The sequence below is a fragment of the Ursus arctos genome, unplaced genomic scaffold, assembly GCF_023065955.2.
Source record: "Ursus arctos isolate Adak ecotype North America unplaced genomic scaffold, UrsArc2.0 scaffold_7, whole genome shotgun sequence".
In the NCBI taxonomy this organism is placed as follows: Eukaryota; Metazoa; Chordata; class Mammalia; order Carnivora; family Ursidae; genus Ursus; species Ursus arctos.
In genome coordinates, this window is record NW_026623089.1 from 66,979,973 (window position 1) to 67,005,197 (window position 25,225).

The 25,225-nt window shown below is 52.8% G+C and overlaps 1 protein-coding gene across 3 annotated transcripts in view; it reads left to right on the forward strand.

Moving 5' to 3' along the window:
• Positions 1-24,566, forward strand: part of TRIM67 (tripartite motif containing 67) — a 48,518-nt gene extending 23,952 nt beyond the window's left edge. For 2 of the 3 annotated variants that reach the window (XM_057308379.1, XM_057308380.1), the window contains 9 exons: positions 8,803-8,898; positions 9,765-9,887; positions 10,886-10,996; positions 12,115-12,274; positions 14,260-14,405; positions 16,700-16,838; positions 18,207-18,510; positions 20,346-20,508; positions 21,639-24,566. In XM_057308379.1, the coding sequence (XP_057164362.1) occupies positions 8,803-8,898; positions 9,765-9,887; positions 10,886-10,996; positions 12,115-12,274; positions 14,260-14,405; positions 16,700-16,838; positions 18,207-18,510; positions 20,346-20,508; positions 21,639-21,704 (1,308 nt within the window). In that variant the 3' untranslated portion in view covers positions 21,705-24,566. The remainder of the gene's footprint in view (positions 1-8,802; positions 8,899-9,764; positions 9,888-10,885; positions 10,997-12,114; positions 12,275-14,259; positions 14,406-16,699; positions 16,839-18,206; positions 18,511-20,345; positions 20,509-21,638) is intronic. The other variant, XM_057308378.1, reaches the window with a different exon arrangement.
• The last annotated feature ends 659 nt before the right edge of the window (positions 24,567-25,225 follow it).

Consider the following 25,225-nt stretch of genomic DNA (forward strand, 5'->3'; position numbering starts at 1 on the left):
ATGGCCTTTGGGTTCAAGAAAAACCTGCCTTTGAGCCCTGGCTCTGCCACTTTTCTAGCTGTGTGATCTGGAGCAAAGTACTTCACCTCTCTGAGCCTCAGTCCTTTCTGCTATAAAATGAGGATAATAATAGCATCTCCCTGAGAGGTTGTGAGGAATCAGCTAAATTAGGCATGTAATGGCTTGGCGCTTAGGGAGCGTTGTCCTTTGTTACTGCTGTGTTGTTGATGGGTCGTCCCCAGGGACAGAGAGCTGTGCCACTGCAAGGGAGAAAAACTTGCAGCTGGGTTCAGGCAGCCAGAGTGTGCTCTGAGGCACACGAACTTCACCCCTCTCAATAGGACCCTTGCTTCTGGCCTCAGAAGAGGGTCTTCCGTGAATGGGTCTTGTGCTTATACCTGCCCCATGCCCTCAGTAAGGAATGGGGGATCCAAGTGGAAACAGGCCTTCAGTCAGGCGTTTCTGGTCACTACTGTGTGACCAGACTACTGTGCACCTGGCTCAGAGCTGCGAATGCAACAGTGAATACACCTAGCGTGACCTCACCCCAAGCGTGGGCCTCTGAGGTGCAGACACTGAACATTCCAGTGATCACATGCAAGATGAGATTGGAAAGGCTAAGGTTGCCAGGTGGGGCAGGCTGGATAACGGCCCCCTAGGAAGCCCCTGTCCTAATCCCCAGACCTGTGAATATGTGACCTTATATGGTAAAAGGGACTTTGCAGGTGTGAGGAGTTTGAGATGAGGAGATGGTCCTGGATTACTCATCTGGGTCTGATGTCATGATGAAGATCCATGTAAGGGGAGGGAGAGTCCAGAGTTAGTAAGAGACCTGAGGACCACAGCAGGAGGCTGACTGATGGAAGGAGGATCAAGAGCCCAGGGGTGCATGTGCCTCTAGACAGTGATAGAGTCAGGGAAGCAGATTCTCCAGAAGGAACCAGCCCTGCTGACACCTTGATTTTAGCCCTGTAAGACTCCAGAACTGTAAGAGAATAAACCCAGTATTGATCCAGGCCACTAAGTTTATGGTAACTTGTCATAGCAGCAGCAAGAAACTAATACACCCTAAGAACTCACAACCAGGGCAACTGAATATGTCCGGGAACTCAAGGAAAGGAAGATCCCCCCAGAGGATTCTCAGTAGGATTCTCCTATTCTCTTATTTTGCATCAGCCCTGGGTGGGGGCAGTAAGGGGGCGGTGGGGTCTTCATAGATACAGTTCTTCAGTGCGGACATGGCAGTCCACTGTGGCAGCAACCTCCATCTAGAGGTTCTGGGTTTGGGGGGACTCACAGAACAGAGCACTGGATCAGCATCTAGAGCCCCATTCAAGCCAGAAACACAGGAGTCAGTGGGGACAGAGCTGATCCTCTATGCTGTCTAGACTCAGGGCACCCCCCCCCCAAATCTGGGCCACATCCACTGGAAGGAAGTTGCCTGGGTAACCCCTGGTTGCTTAGTTCTTCCACCAAAGATATTTTCTGCTACTGGGGGCGCAGAGGTCCCCTTAGCCTCTGACGCACAGTAGATGCTCCCCTCACAGCAAATACTGGTCCGATCTTTCCCTAAGTGGACTTACACCTAAGGATACTGTCTCCTTAGCATCGGTCCTTCACACCCTGTGGAACAAAGTCTCTATGACCTGGCCCCTTTGGGGTGGGCGCTGGGTCCTGGAAGCCAACTGGGAAGGAGGGATCTTATGGAGTCAAGGAATCTGGGAGGTCTCGCTGCCACTACCTCACTGGGGAGAGGGGGTATCCCCATTGTCATCTTAGCACCCTGTGTGGGTCAGTCCCCTCCCCTCTCCCAGGACTTCCATGCACCTGCCTGTCCCTCTGAGTTGTCCCCCAGGAGTGGAATGCTAGATTTTCCAGTCTCTGGCTCTGTCACTATATCTGCTTCAATAGTTCTAAGCCTCAATTTAGGCCAACCATTAGGACAGTTTTGTTTATGTGGTTACTGAGCTCTTGAAGCCTGTGGCTAGCAGTTTGGAGAAGACTGGAAAACAGCTGTTCTCTGCCAGCTGGAGAGGGGCTGCTGCTATAGGACAGGGCTTCTCCAGCTGTTGGCTGGTCACTCAGAAAAGGGAGACAGCAGGACTAGGTGGAAGAACGCTTGGTCTCCAAGCAGACACCAGGCATGGAAGGACATCAGTATGTCCCACTTAGTATGACGACATTTGGATGGATCAGTGGTGGCAGTTAACTAGAAAGAGTTAATACCCAGAAGTCATGCAAAGCATCTTGATCAGCAAGGTAGGGTCAGACTGCCAGTGCCCAGTACCATATGGGGCTCTATGCCCTAGAAACGGCAGGTTCAGAGCGGCCACATGGCCATTTTAATTATGCCCAGCATGTGGGAGAATTGTCTTGCATAGCTCAAGGGAGCTAGTCAGACGAAATCTAGAACAAAGTCAACTCACTGACACAGATATTCATGCAGCTCATTCTAGGTGTAAGGCATGGTGCTGCCCATGCAGCACGCACAGGGCAAGCTTGCCAGCCATCGGGGGCCTGAGATTGGCCAACAGGACAGGAAAGCTAATGTGCTTCTGGGCCACCTGTCTCAAAGACCGTGAGCTATGTGCTAGAAGCCAGCCTTGTCTGAGAGCAAAGGGCACACTTCATTTGGGGAGGGTAGCAAAAGCTTTGGGAGGAGGTGGCATTTGGGAAGCGTCTTTACAGATGGACGGGATGTTAGCAGGCAATAGCATGCAAAACGTGGGCCAGAGAGCTTATGAGGCAGAGGCCATCACAGGCACCAAGGCAGCGAGGACAGAAGCCCAGGGGTGGCCGAGTCTGTTTTGACCAAAAGGTGGAAACCACATGGGCAGCCCTCAGAGGTGACGCTAGAGAGGGTGACAATATCCAGAGCCTTGGACATTGAGTAAAGGGCTGGACCTTGATTCAGTGGGGAGTGGAGAATGTTGGTGAGAAGGGAAATGCCATGATCAGAGCTGCATTTAAGAGACAACGATCAGGAGGGGACTTGGATATGTGTGATTCAATTTTCTGGCATGACCTTTAGGTGGTGATCTTCAGCATGTAATCAGACATTGCCCCCACATTGCATTGAACTCAAAGCCCTGCCTATGGGCACTAATAGTTCTACTGGGGGCCTTGCCTTTTCTCATTTAGTGGTGGAGTCTATGGTGCTAAAAGGAAGGATTCCCTAGCTCATGGGAAAAATGTTCTTCCGACTTTAGTGATGATGTTAGATGCATACAAATAGACATTGTAATAAGATGGGTCTTGGGGTGCCTGGCGGGCTTAGTTAAAGGTCTGACTCTTGATTTCTGCTCAGGTCATGGGATCAAGCCCCGCATCGTGCTCAGCACTCAGTGTGGAGTCTGCTTGAGATTCTCTCTCTTCCTCTGCCTCTGCCACTTCCCTTACTTGTGCTTTATAAATAAATAAATAAATAAATAAATAAATAAATAAATAAATATTTTAAAAAATAATCACAAGGGTCTTATTCGTCCACTTCCTTCAAGCCTATGGACAATAGCTTCCTTGAGAGGGACACTGAGTTTCTAGAGCCTTTACAATCAAACAAGAATGGCTTCTCATAAGCCGTATGACCTTGGGCAGCTTCACAAAAGAAACATTTAATGAGTGTCCACGGTGTGAAAGGCACACTACCCATACAGGGTGTGCCTTCCACCATCTAAGGGAATACACTAGCCCATTTGTGCACTCCTTGAGAGTCACCTTTCACCAGAAGCTCAGGTTCTCTGCATGTAAAATGAGAGGCTGGACTGAGCCATGTCTAGATCCTTGGTTCTAACCTCCTGCACTCCTGCCAGGTACCCGGATGTGAGAGAACAAGGACCAGGTTTAAAAGGAAGCAGCTTAGGAGCTCGCACAGAGACCATGAAAACATAGGAGAATTCTCTTCAAGGCCATTTGAACCCAAACTATAATAGATCCCAGTTAGGCAACTTATTTTTTTGAAGATTTTTATGTATTTATTTCAGAGAGAGAGAGACAGAGAGAACAAGCAGGGGGGAGGGGCTGAAGGAGAGGGAGAGGCAGACTCCCTAGTGAGCAGGAAGCCCGGCGTGGGGCTGGATCCCAGGATCCTGAGACCAAGACCTGAGCTGAAATCCAGAGTCGGACGCCTAACCAACTGAGCCACCCTGGCATCCCCAGTTAAGTAATTTAGGTAAATTCATGCCGGCAAAATGCCACACCAAGTGGCTTCAACAACAGATTCATTTCTTACTGTTTCAGAAGCTGCAAGTCCAAGATCCAGGTGCTGGCTGAGTCAGTTCTAGTGAGACCTCTCTTCCTGCCTTACCGATGGTCGGCCACCCCCTGACTATGTCCTTGCATGGCCTTTCCTCGGTACGTGTGCAAGAAGTGAGAGGGAGTAAGGTATTTCTCCTGTCTCTTCCTCTAAGGACATGAATGCCATCATGGGAGCTCCACCCTCGTGACCTAATTACCTCCCAAAGGCCCCATGTCCAAATATTGCCACATTGGGGGTTTGGGGTTCAAAGTATGGATTTTGGGGGAACACAGACATTCAGTCCTCAGTAATTCATATATGACAGACCTGGGTTGAACAATTAAAGAGGATTTTAGGAATGCTTGGGTTAATTTACTAAGGATAATCGTAAGACATCTTTGGAGATAGAGGGGTTATTACCACCCTTCCCATCTTATAGGGGAGGACACTGTAGAACAAAGAGACGAAGATACCCAGCTAACCAGTGACAGAGCCAGGATTTGAACCATCCTAGCCCAGAGTCCTCATGCCTCATGCATTATAATGCACTGTACCACCATCCAGGATGGAAGATGGGGGCCCTGCGTACCTAGAAGCTTCTCCTTGGAGCTGCTGGTGAAGATGTGATGTTAGGCCAGGCCGGCCGTTGCTTTGACCCAGCTCAGAAATACTCGCATTGTTAAGCTGTCTGTCTACATGCACAGGCTTTACAGAAATGTAATTCTAACCTTCAAAGAATAGGAAAACATAAAATGCAACTTTTTGATTCTGATTAAAATCCATTCAGTCATGGGGTGCCTGGGTGTCTCTGTCAGTAAGGTGTCCAACTCCCAATTTTAGCTCGGGTCTTGATCTCAGGGTTGTGAGTTTGAGCCCCACATTTGTCCCCACCCTGGGCATGGAGCCTACATAAAAAAAAAAAAACCATTTAGCCATGCATCATTATATTGTACACCCGAAACTAATATAACACAGATGTTAACCATGCTGGAATTAAAATTCTTTAAAAATCCATTCAATCATGAAAAACATTCATCTTCTGCCTGGATATTTCCTTTCTTTTCAAGAGTTTGGTATAGTCACCATCCAAAGAGACAACACAACTTATTCTCATTTCTCAGACTGCAGGCTCTTCTCTCAGACCAGAAAGGGACAATTTTCAGTGTCCACTGCTAGTACTCCAAACAGTCCCCGTGGAAAAGGAGAAGCACATGTTTTAAAATAATAATAATAAAATAAAATAAAAAAGGAAGCAAAATACAATATGCTGCAAACCCCTGATACATAGGCAACAAATAAACCATTTGCCTCTTGAGAAATGATCTCCGCCTTCACCCCAAAAACCTCTGCTCCTTTTCCACTAGAACACCCAGGTCCAGCTTCCACAGTGCTGTCCCCTGGGCAAGTAGAGATGATTGTGCCCATTTCACACATGGAACAATCGAGTTCAAGAAAAGTACAAGTGTGTGCTTGCAGGACATCCCCTAATGCCCTCCCCCTGGCACTCACACTGCCATCAGGGGTCCTTCCATGGAGAAATAGGAGACCAGGGTGCAGGAGCCCTCAGGCCGGTGAGCACATCGCTGGGCCCCGGGATGGTTTGCTCTCAGATAGCCCCTCCAGGGGACATTGAGAAGAAGGGGCGGGAAAGATCAGGCAGCAAGGCTGGTGGGCCTGGCCGCAGTGCCTATTCAGCTGTGAGATTATTCCCCTTTGAGCTGGGTATTGGCTTAAGGTCACTGGTGTCCTTCAAAACCACTCTGTCCTTGGGCTCCCTGCCACGCTCCTTGCTCTACTTGCCAAGGAGGAAGCAGGTGCACGGGCCCTGCAGTGGGTTGGGCTGCTGGGAGGCTGGCACTGGCTGGCTGGAGCGGGGACAGAGCTGGCTGGAGGGTGGAGGACCCTCACTAAGGCGGCCTCTCAGGGCTTCTCGCTGGCGAAGGGGAGCAGCAGTGACGGAGCTACCGGGTCTGTCCTACGTTAGCAGGTCCGTCCAGGCAAGTGATCACTCTGCTTTTCTTAATCAGCCATGAGCATTTTCTGCGCCCCTACTTTGTGGTGGCACCACTGGCTAGAAATGCAGACAAGAGACAAAGTCCCCAGCATCAAGGACTATATAGGTTAACGGGAGTTGGGCCCCTCCTTGGGGAAGGAACGGGTGCAGCCTCTGTGGGCCTGAAGCTTTGGGAGATTGGAATAGGGAAGGAAGTGCTACGCTTTTCTAGACACTGATAAACTTCAACTTAAAATCCTTGTTGTTGGGGCACCGGGGTGGCTCAGTCGGTTAAGAGTCCGACTCATGATTTCAGTTGAGGTCATGATCTCAGGGTCTTGAGATTGATCCCCTCATCTGTCTCTGTACTCAGTGGGGAGTCTGCTAGGGATTCCCTCTCCCTCTGCCCCTCCCCCCACTCATGCTCACGCACTCTTTCTCTCTTAAATAAATAAATAAATAAATCTTTTTAAAAAATAAAAAAATAAATAAAATCCCTGTTGTTAAAGATCCCCTTGGGGCTCATGAACAAGGCTGACCTCTCAGTCTCCTTTGCGGGTCCAGCGATCTGGGGATGGGCTGAGTTGTCCGAGGACCTACACCCATCCCGGGCCGGGTGCAGAGACCTATGCTGTCCAGAACAGTAGCCACTGGCCACCTGTGGGGGTTGAAGCTTAAACTAAATAAAATGTGCAATGGGCTCCTCAGTTACATTAGCGGCCTTCCAACGCTCAGTACCACGCAGGGCTGGCGGCTGCCGAACTGGACAGCCCAGAATGGAACTATTCTGTCATCCCGGTAAGTTCCTTTGGCTCATCTTCGTCCATCAATACTTGCAGTAGAAAGTGGCACACCTGGGGATGGGGGTTAGGGAAGGCGCATGTTGTGACGAGCACCGGCTGTTGTATGCAAGTGATGAATCACTGAATTCTACTCCAGAAACCAGTAATGCACTGTCTGTTCACTACCTCAAATTTAAATTAAAAGAAAGAAAGAAAGTGGCATACCCTGGGTGAGCCATGGGGGGAGGGGCCTAAACCACCTGGGGCAGGGGCAGGGGTAGGGATGGGGAAGGCAGTGGAGAAAGGAGAAGCTTCTCCGAGCAGGACCGAGCCCAAACCTCACCTTGACCTCACCTTGAGTGTTGGTGCGCCCTAGGTCTGAGGCTCCCTGCTTCTCTTTCTGCATGTCTCCCTGAGTCATCTCTTCCACTCCATGGCTTCAGTGACCACAGTCCTCAGAGATGTTCAGCCAGGCTGTGTTTGTACAGTTCAGTGGACCTCAAACTACATTAGATCCGCTTAGAGGGCTTCATAAAAGACAGGCTCTGGCCCTTCCCTTCCAGTTTCTGGCCCCAGGGATGGGGCCAGAGAAGTTGCATTTCAAACAAAAGTACCAGGTGACAGGTGCGCCTGATGCTGTTGGCCCAGGAACCACACTTTGAGGGTCCTTGGTATGGTCTAAAGAATCCCGTTCATTGATTCATTCATTCCACAAATATTTAGGCAACGCTGCCATGTGCCAGGGGCTTCTTCTAGATGTGAACGAACCACGCAAGTTCCTGGGCTAGGGGGGCTTACATTCGAGCGAGGAGAGACAGCCAGTAAACAAAGTTATGTCGAGGGGTGATGAGCGTTATAAAGAACAAAGCAGGGCGAGGGAAGAGGGCTATTTTATGGGGTCATGAGGAAAGGCCTCACTGACCAGGTGATATTTTAGCAAAGATCTCAAGAAAGCAAGGATATGACCCCGGCCTTTCTGGCCCCATCTTCAGCTTTTTAATTAGAAAAATGAGACTCCTGGTTAACATGCTTAATAGTCAAGGTCATCAGTCTCTGCGGTAGCTAGGTTTGGAGACAAATCCGATTGCACGTGTGTGTGTGTGTGTGTGCATTTTGTTAAAGAGTAGCCTGATGCTTCCATCCAGGCCAGCAGCTCCACCTCTAGGTCCCAGCCACTGATGTCCCCTCTGGACCTCCTATGTCCACACCCCTCTCTGCAAGGTGAGGGGTCCCAAATATTATAAGGGGACTGCCACAGAGCCCATATCCCACTTCTAGACAATGCCTTAGGGTTCCCAGTCCAGATGGCTCCAGCCCATTTCTAGGGCCTGCAGGCCCCTTCCCTGTCCTCCCCCACCCCAGGCCAAAAGGCGACAGAACAAGGGTGGGATGGGGTGGTTGGGACCTGGGACGTCCATACGTAAGTGACTGAGGGTCCTACTGATGAGAGAACTACCATGGGAGAAGAGGGCTCTATTTGCCTTCTGGTCCTGGGCTCTGCAAACATCGGGAGCAGACCTGTCAGCCTCAACCAATTAACTGAACGCTCCTTACCTCTATCCGGCTTTGGGGTCCAGACAGGAGAGTGTAAGTCAATCAACACTTGTCAACCACTGCTGGAGGAACAAGCAATCGTTCAGGGCCCATGAGCCAGTAGCGGTCTCTCATACATGAGGAACATGGGCAGGTGGGATCCGCCCTAGCCCTTCACCTACACACAAGCCTGTCTGGTGAAGTGAAAACTGTGTGCTGTTCACACCTGATTTTCCTTTCAACACATGATCTCTTTATAGGCCCAACTGTCCCAGGCCTTAAATGGGGTTTCCGACAAGGCGAAAGAAGCAAAGGAGTTTCTGGTGCAGCTGAAGAACATTCTGCAGCAGATTCAGGTAAGCAGAGCGCCAGCCCCAGGAGGGCACTTAGTGAGGCAAGCAGACGAGCAGTGGCAAGAGGGAAGGGACCGTTCCGTGGCGAGCATTTTGTCGGCGATGAACATAGAAGGTTTAATTGTCCTACTGCGTAGCCTCGGACGCAGGGAATCAGTGCATCAAAATATCAATGCGTCATTTCCTAAATCCCCGTGTCTACTAAACGCCCGTGCTGTGCCACATATGGATCCCACGCAGATCAGCAAGGCACAGTCACGTTCTGGGTGCCGGGCCCGAGAGCTTCAGCGCAGGCCACAACCCGGGGCTGGAATCCACGCTGATCTCAGAGACCTCAAAGGATTCTTTTTTTAAGACGGAGACAGATCCTACAGCAAGAGCACTGTATTTGCTTTCCTGTCTTCTGATTACAAAACACGAAAGCATATATTGTAGAAATTTTGGAAAGTAGAGAACAATAAACAGAACTAAGAAAAAGTTCACCAACATCGCCCCACCTTATGTGACTGCTTCCCCATTTTGACGGGTTCCTCCATGATTGAGACACACGTGTGCATGCACACACAGTGTGGGATTATGCTGTACACAACTTGTAAACCCGCCCCCCTTTTTTCCCCTTCCCAATCTTTCATGAGCATTTTCCATGACATTAAAAACTCTCCATGAACAGGGTTTGGATGACTGCAGGCTATCCCACCATACAGATGCGCCAAGATTCATGGCAGCCCTCCCCTGTTCATATTCACATTGTTTCCAGTGTAATAACGCTACAGATGACTCTGCGGAGAGCTTCTCTGAAATCCTTCTTTGTGGCTGGCACTGGCCAGATTTCAGCATTTCTTCTCCCTAAAGCTCTCTGCCTTCCCCAGGAAAACGGACTGGACTACGAAGCCTGCCTCGTCGCTCAGTGTGACGCGCTAGTCGACGCTTTAACTAGGCAGAAAGCCAAGCTGCTCACCAAGGTCACCAAAGAGAGGGAGCACAAGCTGAAGGTAGGTACCTGGGCGATGACACCCTGGTCCCTATCACAGTCTCTGCACCCCATGTGGGGTAGAGCACACTGTAGACATGGGGTCAATATTAGGTGAGTGACGGCATGGATGAATGAATGAATGAGTGAATGAATGAATAAGGCGAAGAAGGGGTGAGCAAGCTCCCTCTGCACGTGCTCACACTCACGTGACTTTCCCCAAAGCCACGCTCTCCCTGCAGAGCTGCCGTCAGATGCCCTGACTCCTGCTCGGGTTAGAAGTACTCTCTCCCATCTTCTCTGAGGTCCTGTTTCCTGTCTGAGGGACTCCGCCTCTCACCTTGCAGAGCAGAAGTGACCAGTGATGGTGGCGAGGCCATGCTCTGCTCAGGTCACCAGCTCTGTCCCCTTCTTCAGGCCCTTTCTAAGACCTCATGCCCTCAGTAATCAGCAATAATAATACAACCATGTCCACCACGGGAAGGGGAGGGTTTCCCCTCATAGGACACTGGGCTCCTGGTCCGGGCAGGTGCCACAAACACTCTGCATCGACGGAGGACTGCTTCATTGTCTTGGGGATTCAACCTATTTTATTGACATTTCCCAAATGAATTAGGAAATAATACTTTCAAGAAAAGAAGGAATGAGTGTTGGGGATGGTCCATGGTTTTCAAGTGAAGCAGCACTCATAGAGGTATCCATGACTGCCAACAGGTGAGAAGTAAGACAAGAAGCTGGTCACTGGTCCCATGGAAAGTTTCAGACTGTGCACTTTCTCTGCTATCCAGAGTTCAGGAACAGAATTCGTTCTGTTGGGCATTGGGCCCACTTGTTGGGAACTGGGTCCCTTTATTCCCCAGGAGAGAGGGCACATGGAGCTCTGGAGCAGAGCAGCCAGAGGGGAGGGTGCAAGGTGGTCGCCTCTCCCAGGGCTTTCTCTGTGCGAATTCTCCAACTCCCACTACAGCCTGGTTGCTCGTCCTCTGATGAAATGGTTACTGGGGGTTCTTTTCATCACAGATGGTTTGGGACCAGATCAATCACTGCACACTGAAGCTGCGCCAGTCGACGGGGCTGATGGAGTACTGCCTGGAGGTGATCAAGGAGAACGACCCCTCCGGGTTCCTACAGGTGAGCCTGCGCTCGGAGGACAGAGACAGGCTTGGCTTCCCACCTCCAAGTCCGCCACCAATCTCCAAACTAGCGGAAGTTTTAGGACAGTCCCTTCCAGTGAATTAAGTAGATATTCCTTTGCTCAGATATTCCAGAAGACCTAGGTTCTCATCTTGGCTCTGAGTCTCACTAGCTGTGACCCTGGTTCTGTGTCCTTGTTAAAAGAGGGAGTCAAATGTCATAATTTCTAGGGCCAAAATGTCATGCGTTTATGCTTGGACTTCCAGAGACCCCAACTCAACATTTCCCCCACAAATGGGAGAGGACAGTCTTTGCCAGACAAGCTGGAAAGACTTGTGGAGGCAGTGAGTTAGCAGAATCCACACGGCCCCTTAGCTCACTGTGCAGAGTCCTGCAGGCATAGACAGATGGCCGCTGCCCGCAGAGCCTGTGTAGCCTTGCTGGGGCCTCCTCCAACAGCCAGGCTGACTCAGGGCCACGAGCATCTCTCAAGAACACGACAGTGATTCAGATGGTGGCTCAGTCCTCTGTCTACGCAGAAAATGATGAATCCCCTTGACCAGACCCCAAGAAGGGTACACGGGATCACGGCTCCTTGGAGACAGGTGCAAGTGTCAGAATGAGCAGGACTTTCCAGCAGAGGAGAGCAGAGCTGGGTGGGTGCTGGGGAGTTGGGGGCAGAGCAATTTGGAGGGAACACACCGTGGAGAGCGACCTTCAAAATTCTGAGGATATAAGAAGCGCTTCCTTCAGACCCTGGGACAAACCACTAGTATGGTTCACTTTGCAAAGCACTAGATCTAGCAAAATCAGTGTTTAAGTATCATTTGCTTCACAAAATGGTTCGGCCGGGTATGTTTAAACAGCAAATTCTTCTTTACATTTCAATGATTGCTCTTTTAAAATATGATTCAAACGATACAGTGCATTTTTATTTGCACAGTGTCGCGCTGGCAGGGATTATATATTCTCTGCCTGGCTTGAGAGCACGTGGCTAGCACAGCCCCTCCCCCTCCCCCAGCCACAGACGCCAAGCCCCTCCTCCTTCCCCACCACTTGCTTCATGATTTTTTCCTTTGCAAATCAAAACCCTAAACTCTGTGCTCGCCTTTAAGATCTCGGACGCTCTGATCAAGCGTGTCCAGGTATCTCAGGAGCAGTGGGTCAAAGGCGCCCTGGAGCCAAAAGTGTCTGCGGAGTTTGACCTGACCTTGGACAGCGAGCCACTGCTGCAGGCCATCCACCAGCTGGACTTCATCCAGATGAAATGTAGGGGTGAGCCGTGGTCGGCCCAGTTCAGTCCGTGCTTCTTTCAGAAGAGGCAGCCACTCAGAGGGGGCAGCTCGGTGTCATTGGAAGACTGGTGACAGGCAGAGTGAGGCAGAGTGGGAGGGGAAGGATGCCAAAGTCACAGACCCGGGTTCAAGTCCCAGCTCAGCCACCCACTAGCTGGGTGGCCTAGGGTGGGTAGCACCCCAGTCTGAGCCTGAGTTTTGTAAAAGAGGATTAGTTATTTATTCTGACACTTAGTGAGTGTCCCATGTGCCAGGCACTCTTCTAGGTGCAGGACACAGCTTTGAACCCGTCAACACACTCCCTCACAAGATGGAGCTGATATTCTAGAAAAGGAAACAGACAGTACACAAATGTATCATATAATGTCCAGTGGAGGCTTTTGGGGAAAGGGGGTATTTTGGGGTGAGGAAGAGAAGAGAGATGCAATATAGGAGACGAATATTCCAGGTGGCAGAGGCGTGGCAAACGCAAAGGCCCTGAGGCAGGAATCCATTTTCTGGGTTCCAAGAAGAGCAAAAAGTTCAGAGATGAGAGCAGAATGAACAAGATGGACGGTGCTAGGAGGTGGGGGAGAGCCATGGGAGACACAGGCTAAGGGTCAAGTAAAGTTGCACGACTTGTACCAGGTTACAAAATTAGCAAGTGATAACAAAACCAGAGTCCTATCCGAAAGGCTCCCTCTCCAGAGGCATCAAGGGTACATTCCAGGGAGGTGATAAAGCTGTTTGGTTTTTTAAAACCAAAATCTCAAAGGACAGAGTGCCACACCTACAGAATCTATGAGGGCAGGAAATCCTTACCTGCAAAACATGTGGCCAGTTTTACACTAAAGACAAAACAAGCGTCTTGCACATCTGCGTGCTCACTCTCACACTCGTTTTGCATCTCAGGTGAGGTGGGAAATGCTGCCTGCCTTAGGTGTGAAGGACACATGGTACTGGGGGGCAGGGGAGCCCCACAGAGGGTGGGGAGGTGCAGCAGAAGAAAGGGTGGCTCTGGAAAGGAGGGGTGTGAAAGGAGGAGGCTTGGAGCCACTCCCGATGCTGCTCTGTGTGGGATTGGGTGGTGAATTCACAGAGGAAGTGGGAGAGGCAACAGCAGAGCCTACGATGGAGAGGGGACCCCTACATGCTCGTAAACTGAGGCCCGGGGAGTCAGCTCCACTCAGCCAGCCCTGAGACCAAGTCTGTGAACGAGACAGGGCTGCACCCAGCTAAACCTTCAGGTGTGACAGGGGAGACAGCTCTAATAACCGGACCCAGACTGAAATCTGTACTGTTTAGAAATCTGTTGTTGCGATTTTCCCTTCAGCAACTGTCAGTGTGGGCCATTTTATTCACATCCCTAATTCCATGGGTTGGCTGTTGGATACTCTAAGATTGCCCCTCCTTCCTGGATCTGGTTCCCTGGGCTTCCAGCCAAAGGTTTAAATGTGTCTTTGAATTCTGCATGCCCTCTACCCAACAGCACCTTCCCAAGCCACGGTGTAAGCCGCTTGCTGGCCCCGCAGAGAGGGTCCACGCAGGTCTGCATGTGGCCAGGAGGCACACGGACCCCGGTTCTGTCAGAATCCCTCGTGGGCCCCTCGGGGGTCTGAGACTCAAAACTAGGGATTCTCAGTGGGCAGGTGAGGAAGAGGACAGCTCTTCCTTAGGGCTCCAGATGCAGAGATGTGGAAGCATCTGCCATGCCTCTCCCATGCCCCACCCACAACCCCAGATTCCAGGACACGCTGGAAGTGCATGGTTACCAGTCACCTGTGCTTGCCCTCGCCCCCACCCCCACTCGCCTTGAGGCTGAGACTCCTGGGGCTGACATGTGCCTGCGAGAGGCTGGGCGTGACCGCAGGGTGGCCACCGTTCCCTCTGGGGGCTGGGGGCTGCAGCCATGGGGGAGGAGAGTCCACACAGGTGTCCCGTGCCCGGGGAGAGGTTCAGGCACTGAACCAGCGGTTCCTGTCACAGTGCCACCTGGCCCCCTGCTGCAGCTGGAGAAGTGTTGTACCCACAACAACAGTGTCACGCTGGCGTGGAGGATGCCGCCCTTTACCCACAGCCCCGTGGACGGCTACATCCTGGAGCTGGATGACGGCGACGGGGGCCAGTTCCGGGTGAGGCCCTGCTGCTTGCTTTGGGGGGGTCTTAACACCAAGGCCTCTGGACTAGCCCGTGGGGCTGCCCTCAGCCCTGATGCTCCCCCCAGAGGGCATTGGCCCAAACACAGAGGGCTGGTGGGTCTGGACCCTTGGGAGATGGAGCTGTTCGACCAAGGGCTAGGTCTGGGCAGCTCCGGCAGGCAGACGTGGCAGCCACAGAGAAAATTTAGGACAGCTTTCCTGTGAAGACTGACACAGTTCTGAGGCCGAGGACGAGCTCAGAGAAGGTATCACCTGTGTGGATTGACTTCCCAGTTCACCCCACTAGTGTGGTCCTAGCTATTCTTCCACACCCTCCCAGATATCCCCGCTCACACAGGTCCCCACTCCCGCAACGCTCTGTCGCTCCCTGCCCTGCCTGGGTCACTGATTGTTCTTCTACCTGGCCAGGTGCTCTCATGTGAAGACAGACAACTTGGTAAATGGTGGTTGGGTTGGAATGACTTTCTACACTCATGTTTCCAGTGATGAAATATCATGGGGACAATGAAGGCTCCTAATGAGCCAGAAATGGTCTTTGATTCCCCCATTTGGTAGAGACCCCAACCCAGACAGCTCCCCCACCCCAACCCAGACCCCCTAATAGAAATCTACCTTGAGATCTCACACAGCGAAGGTCAAATTGCTTTGTGGGCAGGAACACCAAGGAACACAACTCTGGGTCTTCGGAGAGTTCCTCTTTTCCCTTCCCGAGGAGACTAGGACACACTGGAACAAACCACAGCCACCATGACAAGTGTGACATTCCTTCTCCTGGGGAGCTGTGCCATCTAAGGAATCTTGCCCAAGACCAATATTCCCTTTGTTTCTCCCAAAGGGATTTATGCATATGTTGTTTCCTTTTTTTGTTTGAAAGGTCTCCTACAAAAACGTAAGACCTGGGGAAAGAACTGCAATATTTCCCTGGGAATTACTGGGTCCCATGTGAATATGGGCAATTGAGGGAATAGAGGAGTTGGGGTCAGGTCAGCAAGGAATGGCAGATCACTCGCTCGGTTCCAAACCTCAGTCGTTCTGGCTGGGCAAAGGAGCTAAGACCAAAAAGAACTCCTGGACCAGAAACCAGGAAAAGAACCCCTATTTCTGAAATGGAAGAGAAGACTATTTTAGGATGTTTGAGGAAGCAGCCACAGAACTCAAATACAGATGGCCTCTCCCCTTTGAGACATGACCACTAATGAAAGCTAGATACAGGGGCTAGAATTCATGACGAGTCGCATGTTATAGTGGGAAGAGTGTTGGCTTTGAATGCAGGAAGGCCTGGATTTGAACCCTGGCTTCCAAATTGGTTCGCTCTGATCCTGGGCAGGTTTCCTAACTTCTCCGAGTCTCCTCCTATATAAAATACAAAAAACGGTAACAACTTTCGAGGATTGTGTGAGGATTAAAATGCCTTATACGATGCCTGGCGCACAGCTATTATTATTAATAACTTGGAATAACAAATGAAAAGCCAACCCCCTAAACAACCAGAGAGGAAAGATGTTTTAGACAAAGCCAAAACAGTGGCATAGGAGGAGAGCCAGGCTCTGCATTGGGGGAAGCTAAGAGGACAAAGGTAAGTTTGAAGTGAATGGGAAACAAAGTAACTCCCTACTAAAGGATCTTTAGGGTCCCATGCAGACATGTATCACCCACCCCCCAAGAGGCTGTGAGCAAAGCAGTTCCGAGGGGAAGGGGCCAAGGAGTGGAAGATGCCAATGTCAGGGGTGGCAGAAGATGGGGAGGGGTGGAATGCCCCTCTCAGTCCAAATCAACTTGAACCCACCTGTGCTCCCATCACGTGTGCTGACCCTTCTTTTAAAAATAGTGGTGATTTTGTTTCGTTAGATGCTTAGCTCATGTTTCCTAGCTTAAATCCCCACTAAAACCCAACAATCTTCTCTTGCTCCAACCAAGAAGGAAGTGGGGGTTTCCGTACCTCCACCCTCTTGGGGAGTCTTGTCTGATCAGCTGGCCTCAGTGGAGGCAGGACGTTCTCAGGAGGCATGCTAGCTAGCTGCAGACCCGCTGTCCCTCCCTGCCTCCCCAGGACCCTGTCACACCTCCCATCCTCACAGGCAGAGGGGCTGGCCAGCCAGTGGCCGGACTTTGTGGCTGACTTAGACATAGTCTGTGGCCCTGCGGCCACTCATCCAAATCCCCCCGACTCAAGAGCTCTATTGGGACGCTCTGCATGTCGACATATTGCTGAGAGACATTTCCCAACTAACAGAGGCACCTCCTGAGCACCCTTGGCTGTCTTTTAGGAAGTGTATGTTGGCAAAGAGACCTTGTGCACCATCGACGGCCTGCATTTCAACAGCACCTACAACGCCAGGGTCAAGGCTTTCAACTCCTCCGGCGTGGGGCCTTACAGTAAAACAGTCGTCCTGCAGACATCTGACGGTGAGCACTCGGGGCTCGGGGGAGGACCAGATTCAGACACTGTGGACGAGCTTCTGAGGGAGGACGGGCGGGAATACTCAGCTGCGTAGGACAGAGGAGTGGAGGGATAGAGGGAACGCACAGCAGTGAAGTGTACACGTCTCCTCCCTGCCCTGTCCCTGCCCTGCCCACTACGACCCCTTGCCTGCACCTCAGTCCCCACAAGCCACCAAAAAAGAGCCAATTCTGCACCCCATTTGCTGGACTTGGAAGGGAAATGAGTGTCTGAGAGGCTCAGGGAGACCCAAGGTCTGAGAAGGGGTAGGACGGTCCTGGAGAAAAGGCCACTGGTCCCTGGGCGTGACCTTCCTCGCAGTGAGAAATGATCCCTCGACTATCTAGTGTGAGAGTCCAGATCTGATGGTTTACACATCTAGCTGCAACCTTTCAGGTTTCTGGCAACAAGGGCACACCAGCATTTGTGGGATTTTGGTCATCTGAGTCCTTAGCAGGGAGTGATGACATAAATAAAGAATGGCCTCCAAAATGCATCTGTCCTGCTAATCCAGGCCTACCCTGGCCTCGGCTGCAGCGTTCGGGGTGATGCCAATCCTGTGTATTGTCGTCGTGTATCCCAGCACATCCTCTGGGTGCCCCGAGGAAAATGTCACATGCCTGGTTAGTCTCCCAAGGACAGAGGCGACAGAGGGCAGGAGCAGATGCTCTTGTCAAGGGCACAACTGGAGCTAGTTTTCTGGAAATGGTGCAACCTGCAGGCTCATTTTACAAACCACAAAGAGTCCACCAGCTCTCTGCCCTCAGCCTCCCCCCCCCCCAGCCCTGGAGAGCAGCAGTTCTTGCCCCATACATTGTGGTCATAATTTTAGAATAAGCACCTCACTTCCCACAACCTGAGGGATTGGAGAACAGAGGGGACCACTCCATGGGCTGCGAAACAGGAGGATGGAACTTGGTGACTTTGGTTACATCGCTTCACCTCTCTGTGTGTCAAACCCCTGCCCACCAAGTGGAGCCATGATAGCTACTTCCTCTTTAACTCACCACAGTGTAGGGGGCATAAGGGAAGGGGGTCAGAGACCAAGACTCCATAAAATGCATTTAGATTTGAGGCTCTGAGGCCCAAATGTCCATGTTCCTTGGCGAGGTTGGGTTCATAGATCGAGAACTTGGACGAACACAGATTGGACAGAGTGTGTGTGTGCACCCACGTACATGGGGATTGTGCGTGTGCCTGCGTGTGAATCATACAGGGAAGAACATTCAATGCTGGATACCAACTTTCTGATAGATGCACGTGAGTCTTTCTCCCAGCCCAGGTAAGAGACTGCTAACGAATTCCATCCCTGACTCTGCTTCCTTCCTTTCCAGTGGCCTGGTTCACCTTTGACCCCAACTCTGGGCACCGGGACATCATTTTATCCAATGACAACCAGACGGCCACCTGCAGTAGCTATGACGACCGGGTGGTGCTGGGCACGGCGGCTTTCTCCAAGGGCGTGCACTACTGGGAGCTGCACGTGGATCGGTACGACAACCACCCGGACCCCGCCTTCGGGGTGGCCAGGGCCAGTGTGGTCAAGGACATGATGCTGGGCAAGGACGACAAGGCCTGGGCCATGTACGTGGACAACAACCGCAGCTGGTTCATGCACTGCAACTCCCACACCAACAGGTGCGCCATTGTGGGGTGTCTGGGACCGGGGACCCTGTGTGCACCGCGACCCTCAGCTGTTCCCGAGCTCAGGCGTCAGGAGTGTGCGGGAGGTAGTTGCGGCTACTTGGGTCCAGGGTCCCAGCAGAAGTGAGCGTTCGCCTGCAGAGCCTGCTGCACAGACTAGAGCAGCCCCAGGGCACGTGGCTTTACAGGACACTCCCCGGGCCCCAGGAGCAGCTTCTGCCAGGCCCCTCGGCTGTCCTTCCCTTCCCAGTTCCACTCCACTTTCCCCTACGTGCTCTCAGCCGGGGCCTGAGTCCCCACACGGCCAGTGCCCTCATGGCTGTGACCAGGTCTCTACAGGGGGAGTAGGTGCCATTGCCCAGGCACTGGACCCACCCCTGTCCCTGTTCACAAACCACAGAGGGGCCAGTTCCAGACCCACCAGCTCCCTCTCTACTTGCTTAAACCGAATGGTGCCCAGTACGCTGCCCATGGGAGGAATAACACGGAGCCTTATTGAGCTTCCTTCGGGCCTGGCACTGTCTGAAGCACCTGACTTACGTGATCTCCTTCAGTCCGGCTCGGGTACCAAAGTGCTTTTACAGATGATATGAAGAGCTTAGGATAAACAAGTGTCCCAAGTCACAGGGCTACCTCGCGGCGCTGTCAGGACTTAGCTCAGGGTCCCGCCTCCTTTCTGATTGGGGTGGGGGGTGGATGGGGGCCTGGGTAGGGGGCTGCCCAGGGGAGCCCCGCGCGGACCCAGGGCGCAGGCAGCGCTTGGTTGGGAATCATATCTGTGCGCCGCGGACCGGTCTCTACCGCCACCCGGCGAGCAGTGTCTGAATAGCACGAGGGGCCCGGCTCGAGTTCCGTTTCCCCACTTGCAGGATCCTGGCCCCGGTCCGAACACACCCCCGGGGAAACCCCCGGACGCGCTTTTCCGGTCAGCGCCCCGAGTTTTCTCACGACCTTCCTCATGACCTTGCTCTCTGCCCCGCCATCAGCCTGCAGCTGATCAGCTCCTGCCCCCTCGGGAAAAGGGTAAAAATGGTTTTGTCAGAGTGGAGCGGCCAGAGAGGAGGCGGAGACCTCAGCCCTCAGCTAAGGGAAGGCAGTCTGATGGAGCAGCCGGCCAGGGCCCCGCAGCACAGTGCCGCTCACTGAGGCTTGTCGCAGCGCGGATGTGAACTCTCAGCACGGCCGAAAGTAGGATCAGGGACATTTACCAAGAGCTTCACAGTTTAGCCCCAAGGCTCCTCTGTTGGCAACATGGAATGGCGAATCAGATAGGGGACTTGATTCCAAGTTCAGCATCTGTCCCCTGCCATGCACGGCCCTTCAAGAGTCCCCGGGATGTTTCCGAGATGAGCTGAAGCCCCGTGGACCTTTGAAATCTCCTGAAGGCTTGGCTGTCCGCCTCTTGGTGGATCTCAGCATCCTCACTGGTTAAAACTGTCGAGGGCCCAAGTTAGTTCCTTTCCTTGGCAGGTAAAGGAGCCTTCCCTCCCCACGCTCCCCGCTCCAGGTTTGCAAGTGGGACCCACTCATCAAAACCCTAACTCCCTGGGTGTCCAGGTCTCAGGGACTGTGAGGATAAAAGGGACGGAATAAGCTGGTTCCCCCAGGGTAAAGAAGCATACACGAAGGGTAAGGCCTTCCTGTGTGGCCCTTAACTGGTGAGTGCACTTCAGGAAAAGCCTTATAGCCCAGAAGAATGGCTCCCTACATGGCCATAGGGGCTGTGTGCTGGTGAGGATAGTCCTAACATCCTTTAAGTGACTTCTGAGCCATCACCTACATCCCGAGGTGGGTGTGGTGATGGAGCTTCCTGGGGCTTCTCTTCCCAGGACGGAAGGCGGTGTGTGCAAGGGGGCCACTGTCGGCGTGCTCCTGGACTTGAATAAGCACACTCTGACCTTCTTCATCAACGGGCAGCAGCAGGGCCCCACAGCCTTCAGCCATGTGGACGGGGTCTTCATGCCAGCCCTCAGCCTCAACCGCAATGTGCAGGTACTGTGGACCCTCCAGACAGGAGCTGGCCCAGCGGCTCCCCTCGGGGGCTCAGGGGCTTCCGAAGCACACTTGGACAGCGTGGGCTATAAAGAAGCTGACTGGCGCCCGCCCAGGCAGAGTGCTACCTACCACCAGCCCACCCCCGGAGACGGTCTCTCCGGCATGATCACGTCTTACTTACTCACTTGAAATAAGCAGAGACTCTAAGGTGTTGGCTTGTGGAGCCGCAGTGGGAGGGAGGGGGAAGGGAGTGGAGTGGGGAAGCAGGTAGGGGTTCCATTTTCTAGGACAGGTGCAATGGAGGCATTCGGTAAGCAGTTGGGAGGACGCCGGTGCCCCCTGCCCAGCTTCAGCCGATGGCTAGATGTGTGCTGAGACCTTCCAGGCGTGGCTCTCCCCTGAGAGGAGAAACGCAAAGGTGGGCTGGAAGAGACCAGTCCTAGGGGCTGTGAGTCTCCTTCTGCTCCTTCTCACTCTTCTCTGCCCCCTCTGGCTCCCACATGAAGCAGGCAGGAAAATTGCCCTTTTAGATCTCAGGGCTGGGCCGTCCTGGCAGAGGACTCAGGAGGCCCCAAAAGGACAGAGACAAAATGGGAGCCCATGGGGGGGGGAGTAATGTGGAGGCAGCACCCTTGGTTTTGAGCAGAGCCCTCCTCCCTCTGGGAGTCCTGCTTTGTGGTGCGTACCACTGGCTCTGAATATTGACAGGTCTGTGTCAAGCAGTGATTTGTACCTCCACTCATTCACAGAAGGGCTTTGAGGCAGCCTGAAATATGGGCCGTCCTCCCACAGGGTTAAGAGAACAGGTGTAGGAAAGGAATGAGGCCACGGAAAGAAAACAGAAACAATAGACAATGGGGAGAACAGTACACCTGCTGCAATGGAACGTCGGCCTTGTCTGGGCTTCTGGCCATGGGACCACGTGGGAGATCCGGGCTCAGACCACCTCCTCGGGCCAACTAGCAGACATTGCATGAGTGATACTGATCCACACAGTAAACAGCGTCGCCCACCACAGACAGAAGCCCTCGGGCTGCTGCCTGTGGCGACCCACTGTGCTATGTGAGCTGTCGGGGTTCTCGTGGTGGCCTCTCCCCCACCCTCACTCACCCTGTCTTCTGTTCCAGGTCACCCTGCACACAGGACTGGAAGTGCCAACAAACCTGGGGCGGCCCAAGCCGTCAGGCAACTAGCCTCCCAGCTCCAGCTGTTCACCGGCATCTGGGAAAAGCCCCACCACACCTCACTACGTTCAAAGAACCCATGAGGGTAGGACAATGATGTCATGGGTGCAGCCCCAGCAGCCACTGAGTATCTTAGAGACATGTTTTCTTTGGGAGATGCAGAATAGGTCTGCAAGCCATGCTTGTTGAGGCAACTGGTTAAACTGGCCACTTGAAGTGACCACTGGTCCGTGGTGAACATGGGTGTGTATGTCCCTTTCCTTCCTCCTGGACATTGCAGATACTCCCAAAGAAGGACCTTTCTCAAGGGAGTGAGAAAGCATCTGGGGTTTCTGATGATGTTTCCTGCCATCTGTTTTCAAAGCTTGCTTTTGGGGGAAGGGACGGGCACGAGGGCAGACGGGCATCCTGAGAACAGGAGGCCAGGAAGACGCTTCGGAATCCCATGGCCCAAGGGTTGACCCTTTGCCGGGACACCACTCAGTCCCGAGGCTGCAGGTTCTCATCTTCTCCAGGAAATGTTATCCTTTTGCATCTTGGTCCTGGAGTCTCCACTGTGTTATGCCCTTGCAGACCTAATCCAGGGTCGATAGCAAGGGGCATTAATTTTGACCTTCACCACTCCCATCGAACTGTTGAGAACCTTAAAATGGTTTCCTTTGGTCCTTCATTAATCACCCAGTCTCTCTGTGTCTTTCTCTCTCTCTGTCTCTGTCTCTCTCTGTCTGTCTCTTTCTCTCTTGCACACACACACACACATACCCACCCACACACGCAGTCTGCTAAAATTCATTCATTTAGTTCTTAGTTCTTAAACACAAAGGAAAACACTGACATTGGAATGATAGTGTGAGGAGTCTTCACCTGGTGGCTCTTTCTGGAACTGCAAGCCTGTCTGAGTTGCTCTCTTCCAGAGGGGGCCCCTCCCAGACTCATAGCACACAAGATTCGAGGCCCTGGGGAAGCCTCTTAGAGCCGCCTACCTTTGCTTGGAGACCCCCCTACTGTCATCCTGAAAGCAGGAGGTGACCCCAAGGGCAGGGGTGGCTCTGCCCTGGGGATGGGGGTAAGGGGGAGAGGCAGGTCCTCTGAAGAAGGCAGGAAACAGCAATATCAGCGTGTTCCTTGCCCCTCAGCTTGGGTGTGCAGGTCTGAGAGGCCCAGGCCTCCTTGCTGGGAACACAGACCTTCTCCCTGGAGATGCTCACAAGTCATTTGTGTCTCTCGGAAAGAGAGCTGGTTTTCAGGGCTTTGAGCCCGGAGCCTGCCTTGGTCCTGTCCCCAGAGCACCTTCCCGTCCCTCCTTTTCTTCCTTGTCACCTGCCACCTCCATTTTCCATCTGGTAGCGAAACGTTCTCTCTCCTTTTTGAAAGAATATATTTTATCAAGCATTTTATTTTGTCCACTTGCTGAATTGGATTTTTATAAAACTTAGCCGGTAAACCGGCAGCAACTGTGTTGACTCGGTTCTACCTGCTTGTTCAGATGCTGCCTGTGCTTTCTGAGTCACCCCGGCCAATGCTGTGTAGACCCTGCCCCTAGCAGCAGATCCGACAATCCTACCTCAGAGCCCGCGCCCTTGGACCGCAAGCTGCCTTGTCCCTGCCTTGTGGGCAGGTGTGGCCGCTAGGCCAGCTGCCCGGGGCCTTCAGAAGCTGCTTGGTGCTGTCGAAGCCTCCGTGCCCCGGTCCTGGCACCCACCTGCCAGGGGAGCTGAGGTCTTGCCTCTTCGTTCTCCGCTTGCTGCGTGGTTCCCTGGGTGCACAGGGGCGCTCCTTGTCCTGTCCCGGAGCTCTGCCAGATCCCCCCAGCTGCCAGGGAGGTCCCGCCTGGGCCCCAGGCTGCCACCTGTCTTCCTGGCAGCTGCCTCTCTCCTCTTTGCTTCCACTTGCCTTTGGTTTCACTCCTTAGCCATAGCTCCGGGTGGACTCAGCTTGGAAGGTGGGGAGGATTCCAAAAGACGCAGAGGAGCCACGGCCTTCCTGGGACGGATGAAGCGTGGCCCGTGGGTCCAGGTGTATCGGCTGTGGGAGAAGAAGGAGCAGCGCCCTGGGAGTGACACCAGGAGTAAGTGTGGTTGGGAAGACGGCGGTGACTTTCTGCCATGGGGTCCGGATGAAAGGCTGGGAAGCATCCAGAACCCCCGAAGCTGGCCCTGGCTCTGGATCGCTGGAGAGGAGCTGCTCAAGCTCAGGTGGCCTTGGTGACACCCTCAGGACAGCCAGCGCCTAGGTCAGAGGGAGACTGGAACAGGGAGAAGGGAAGGTCCCACAATGGGGGGATCTCTTTCGGAAATACAAGGTGATTTTCCAGAAGGAAGCTGCCAGAACTCCCCCACCCCCACTTTTGCAGCAGTCCCCAGCCCCAGGAGGCCCTGTGAGTGCCCGGGGCAGGCACCTTTCTACCTTTGCCGACTCCTCCAGGAGCCCAGAAGCAATACGGCCCATCCCAGGACCATCTCAGGCTGTCCTTCAGCCACCTCTCCTGTCCTCAGCACAAAACACCTTTCAGGGACAAGAACGGACTGAAGAGAGAAGGCAGGTCCGTGCCACACACCTGTGTTTTTGAGGGATTAGCCAACGAAGAAGGAATCATCAACAGCCCATGGCTTTACGTCACCCTCCCCGGAAGCCCCTGGGGTTCGGAGTAGAGGCGACGGGTCACGGGTTTCTCATCCGCCATCGAACTCCCTGTCCCTTTCCAACGAACGTGGTGGCATTTTTGTACATAAAATTATATCAAGACGATGCTTTTGTTGGGCTGGCTGAGGAATAACTCGGTGTTTGTCTATCGAGCAGTTTCAGTGAGAAAGGAATTCAAAGTAACTTAAAATGTCAAGTTCCATTGCCTTGTAAATAATGCCTCCTTCACCTAATTCTGCAGTTTGTTCTTTGCTAGTGAGCAAGTTTGGTCAAAGTGTATGCCTTTCCTTTTAGAATTAATCCTTTTTAAAACTGTCCAATAGCAACTCACTGCATAGCATCCTAGCTCCTAAGTCAAACCAAGGTAAGGTATCACACACAGCCCTGCTTCCCCCTCTCTGTCCAGTTCGGGAAGATAATGATTCTAATTAGAGTGGACATTAGTAATCCTGACCCACAAGGTAACTGACCTGAAAACTATGAAACTGTATATAGTTCTAGGCTGAATCTTCAGCCCTGTGTGAACTCTGTAGTTGTGACAGCACCCTCGGGCGCCCCGTGCCCGTTGAGAGGGAGGAGGATGGGGAGTGAGCCTGGGGAAGAACCGTAGCTCACCAGGGGCCATGGCCACAGGCCCATCCTCCTTGCTCGTGGCACCCGGGAATGCCTCCCCGCCCCTCTGTCCCCCAGAGCACTCTCAGGAAAGGAGCAGAACACAGGTTCTATGTGTCCTTCTTCTGGGGATATTTGCATTGTAGCCTTAATTCTGGTTGCAAGCGAAAGGCTTGGGCCCCTGTGAAGGCGTGTTTCAGCAGCTCTTACACAAAGCTGTTGCTGGTCCGTCCCGAGGCCACCTGCTCATGGTGAGAGAGTGAGGGTAGGGAAGA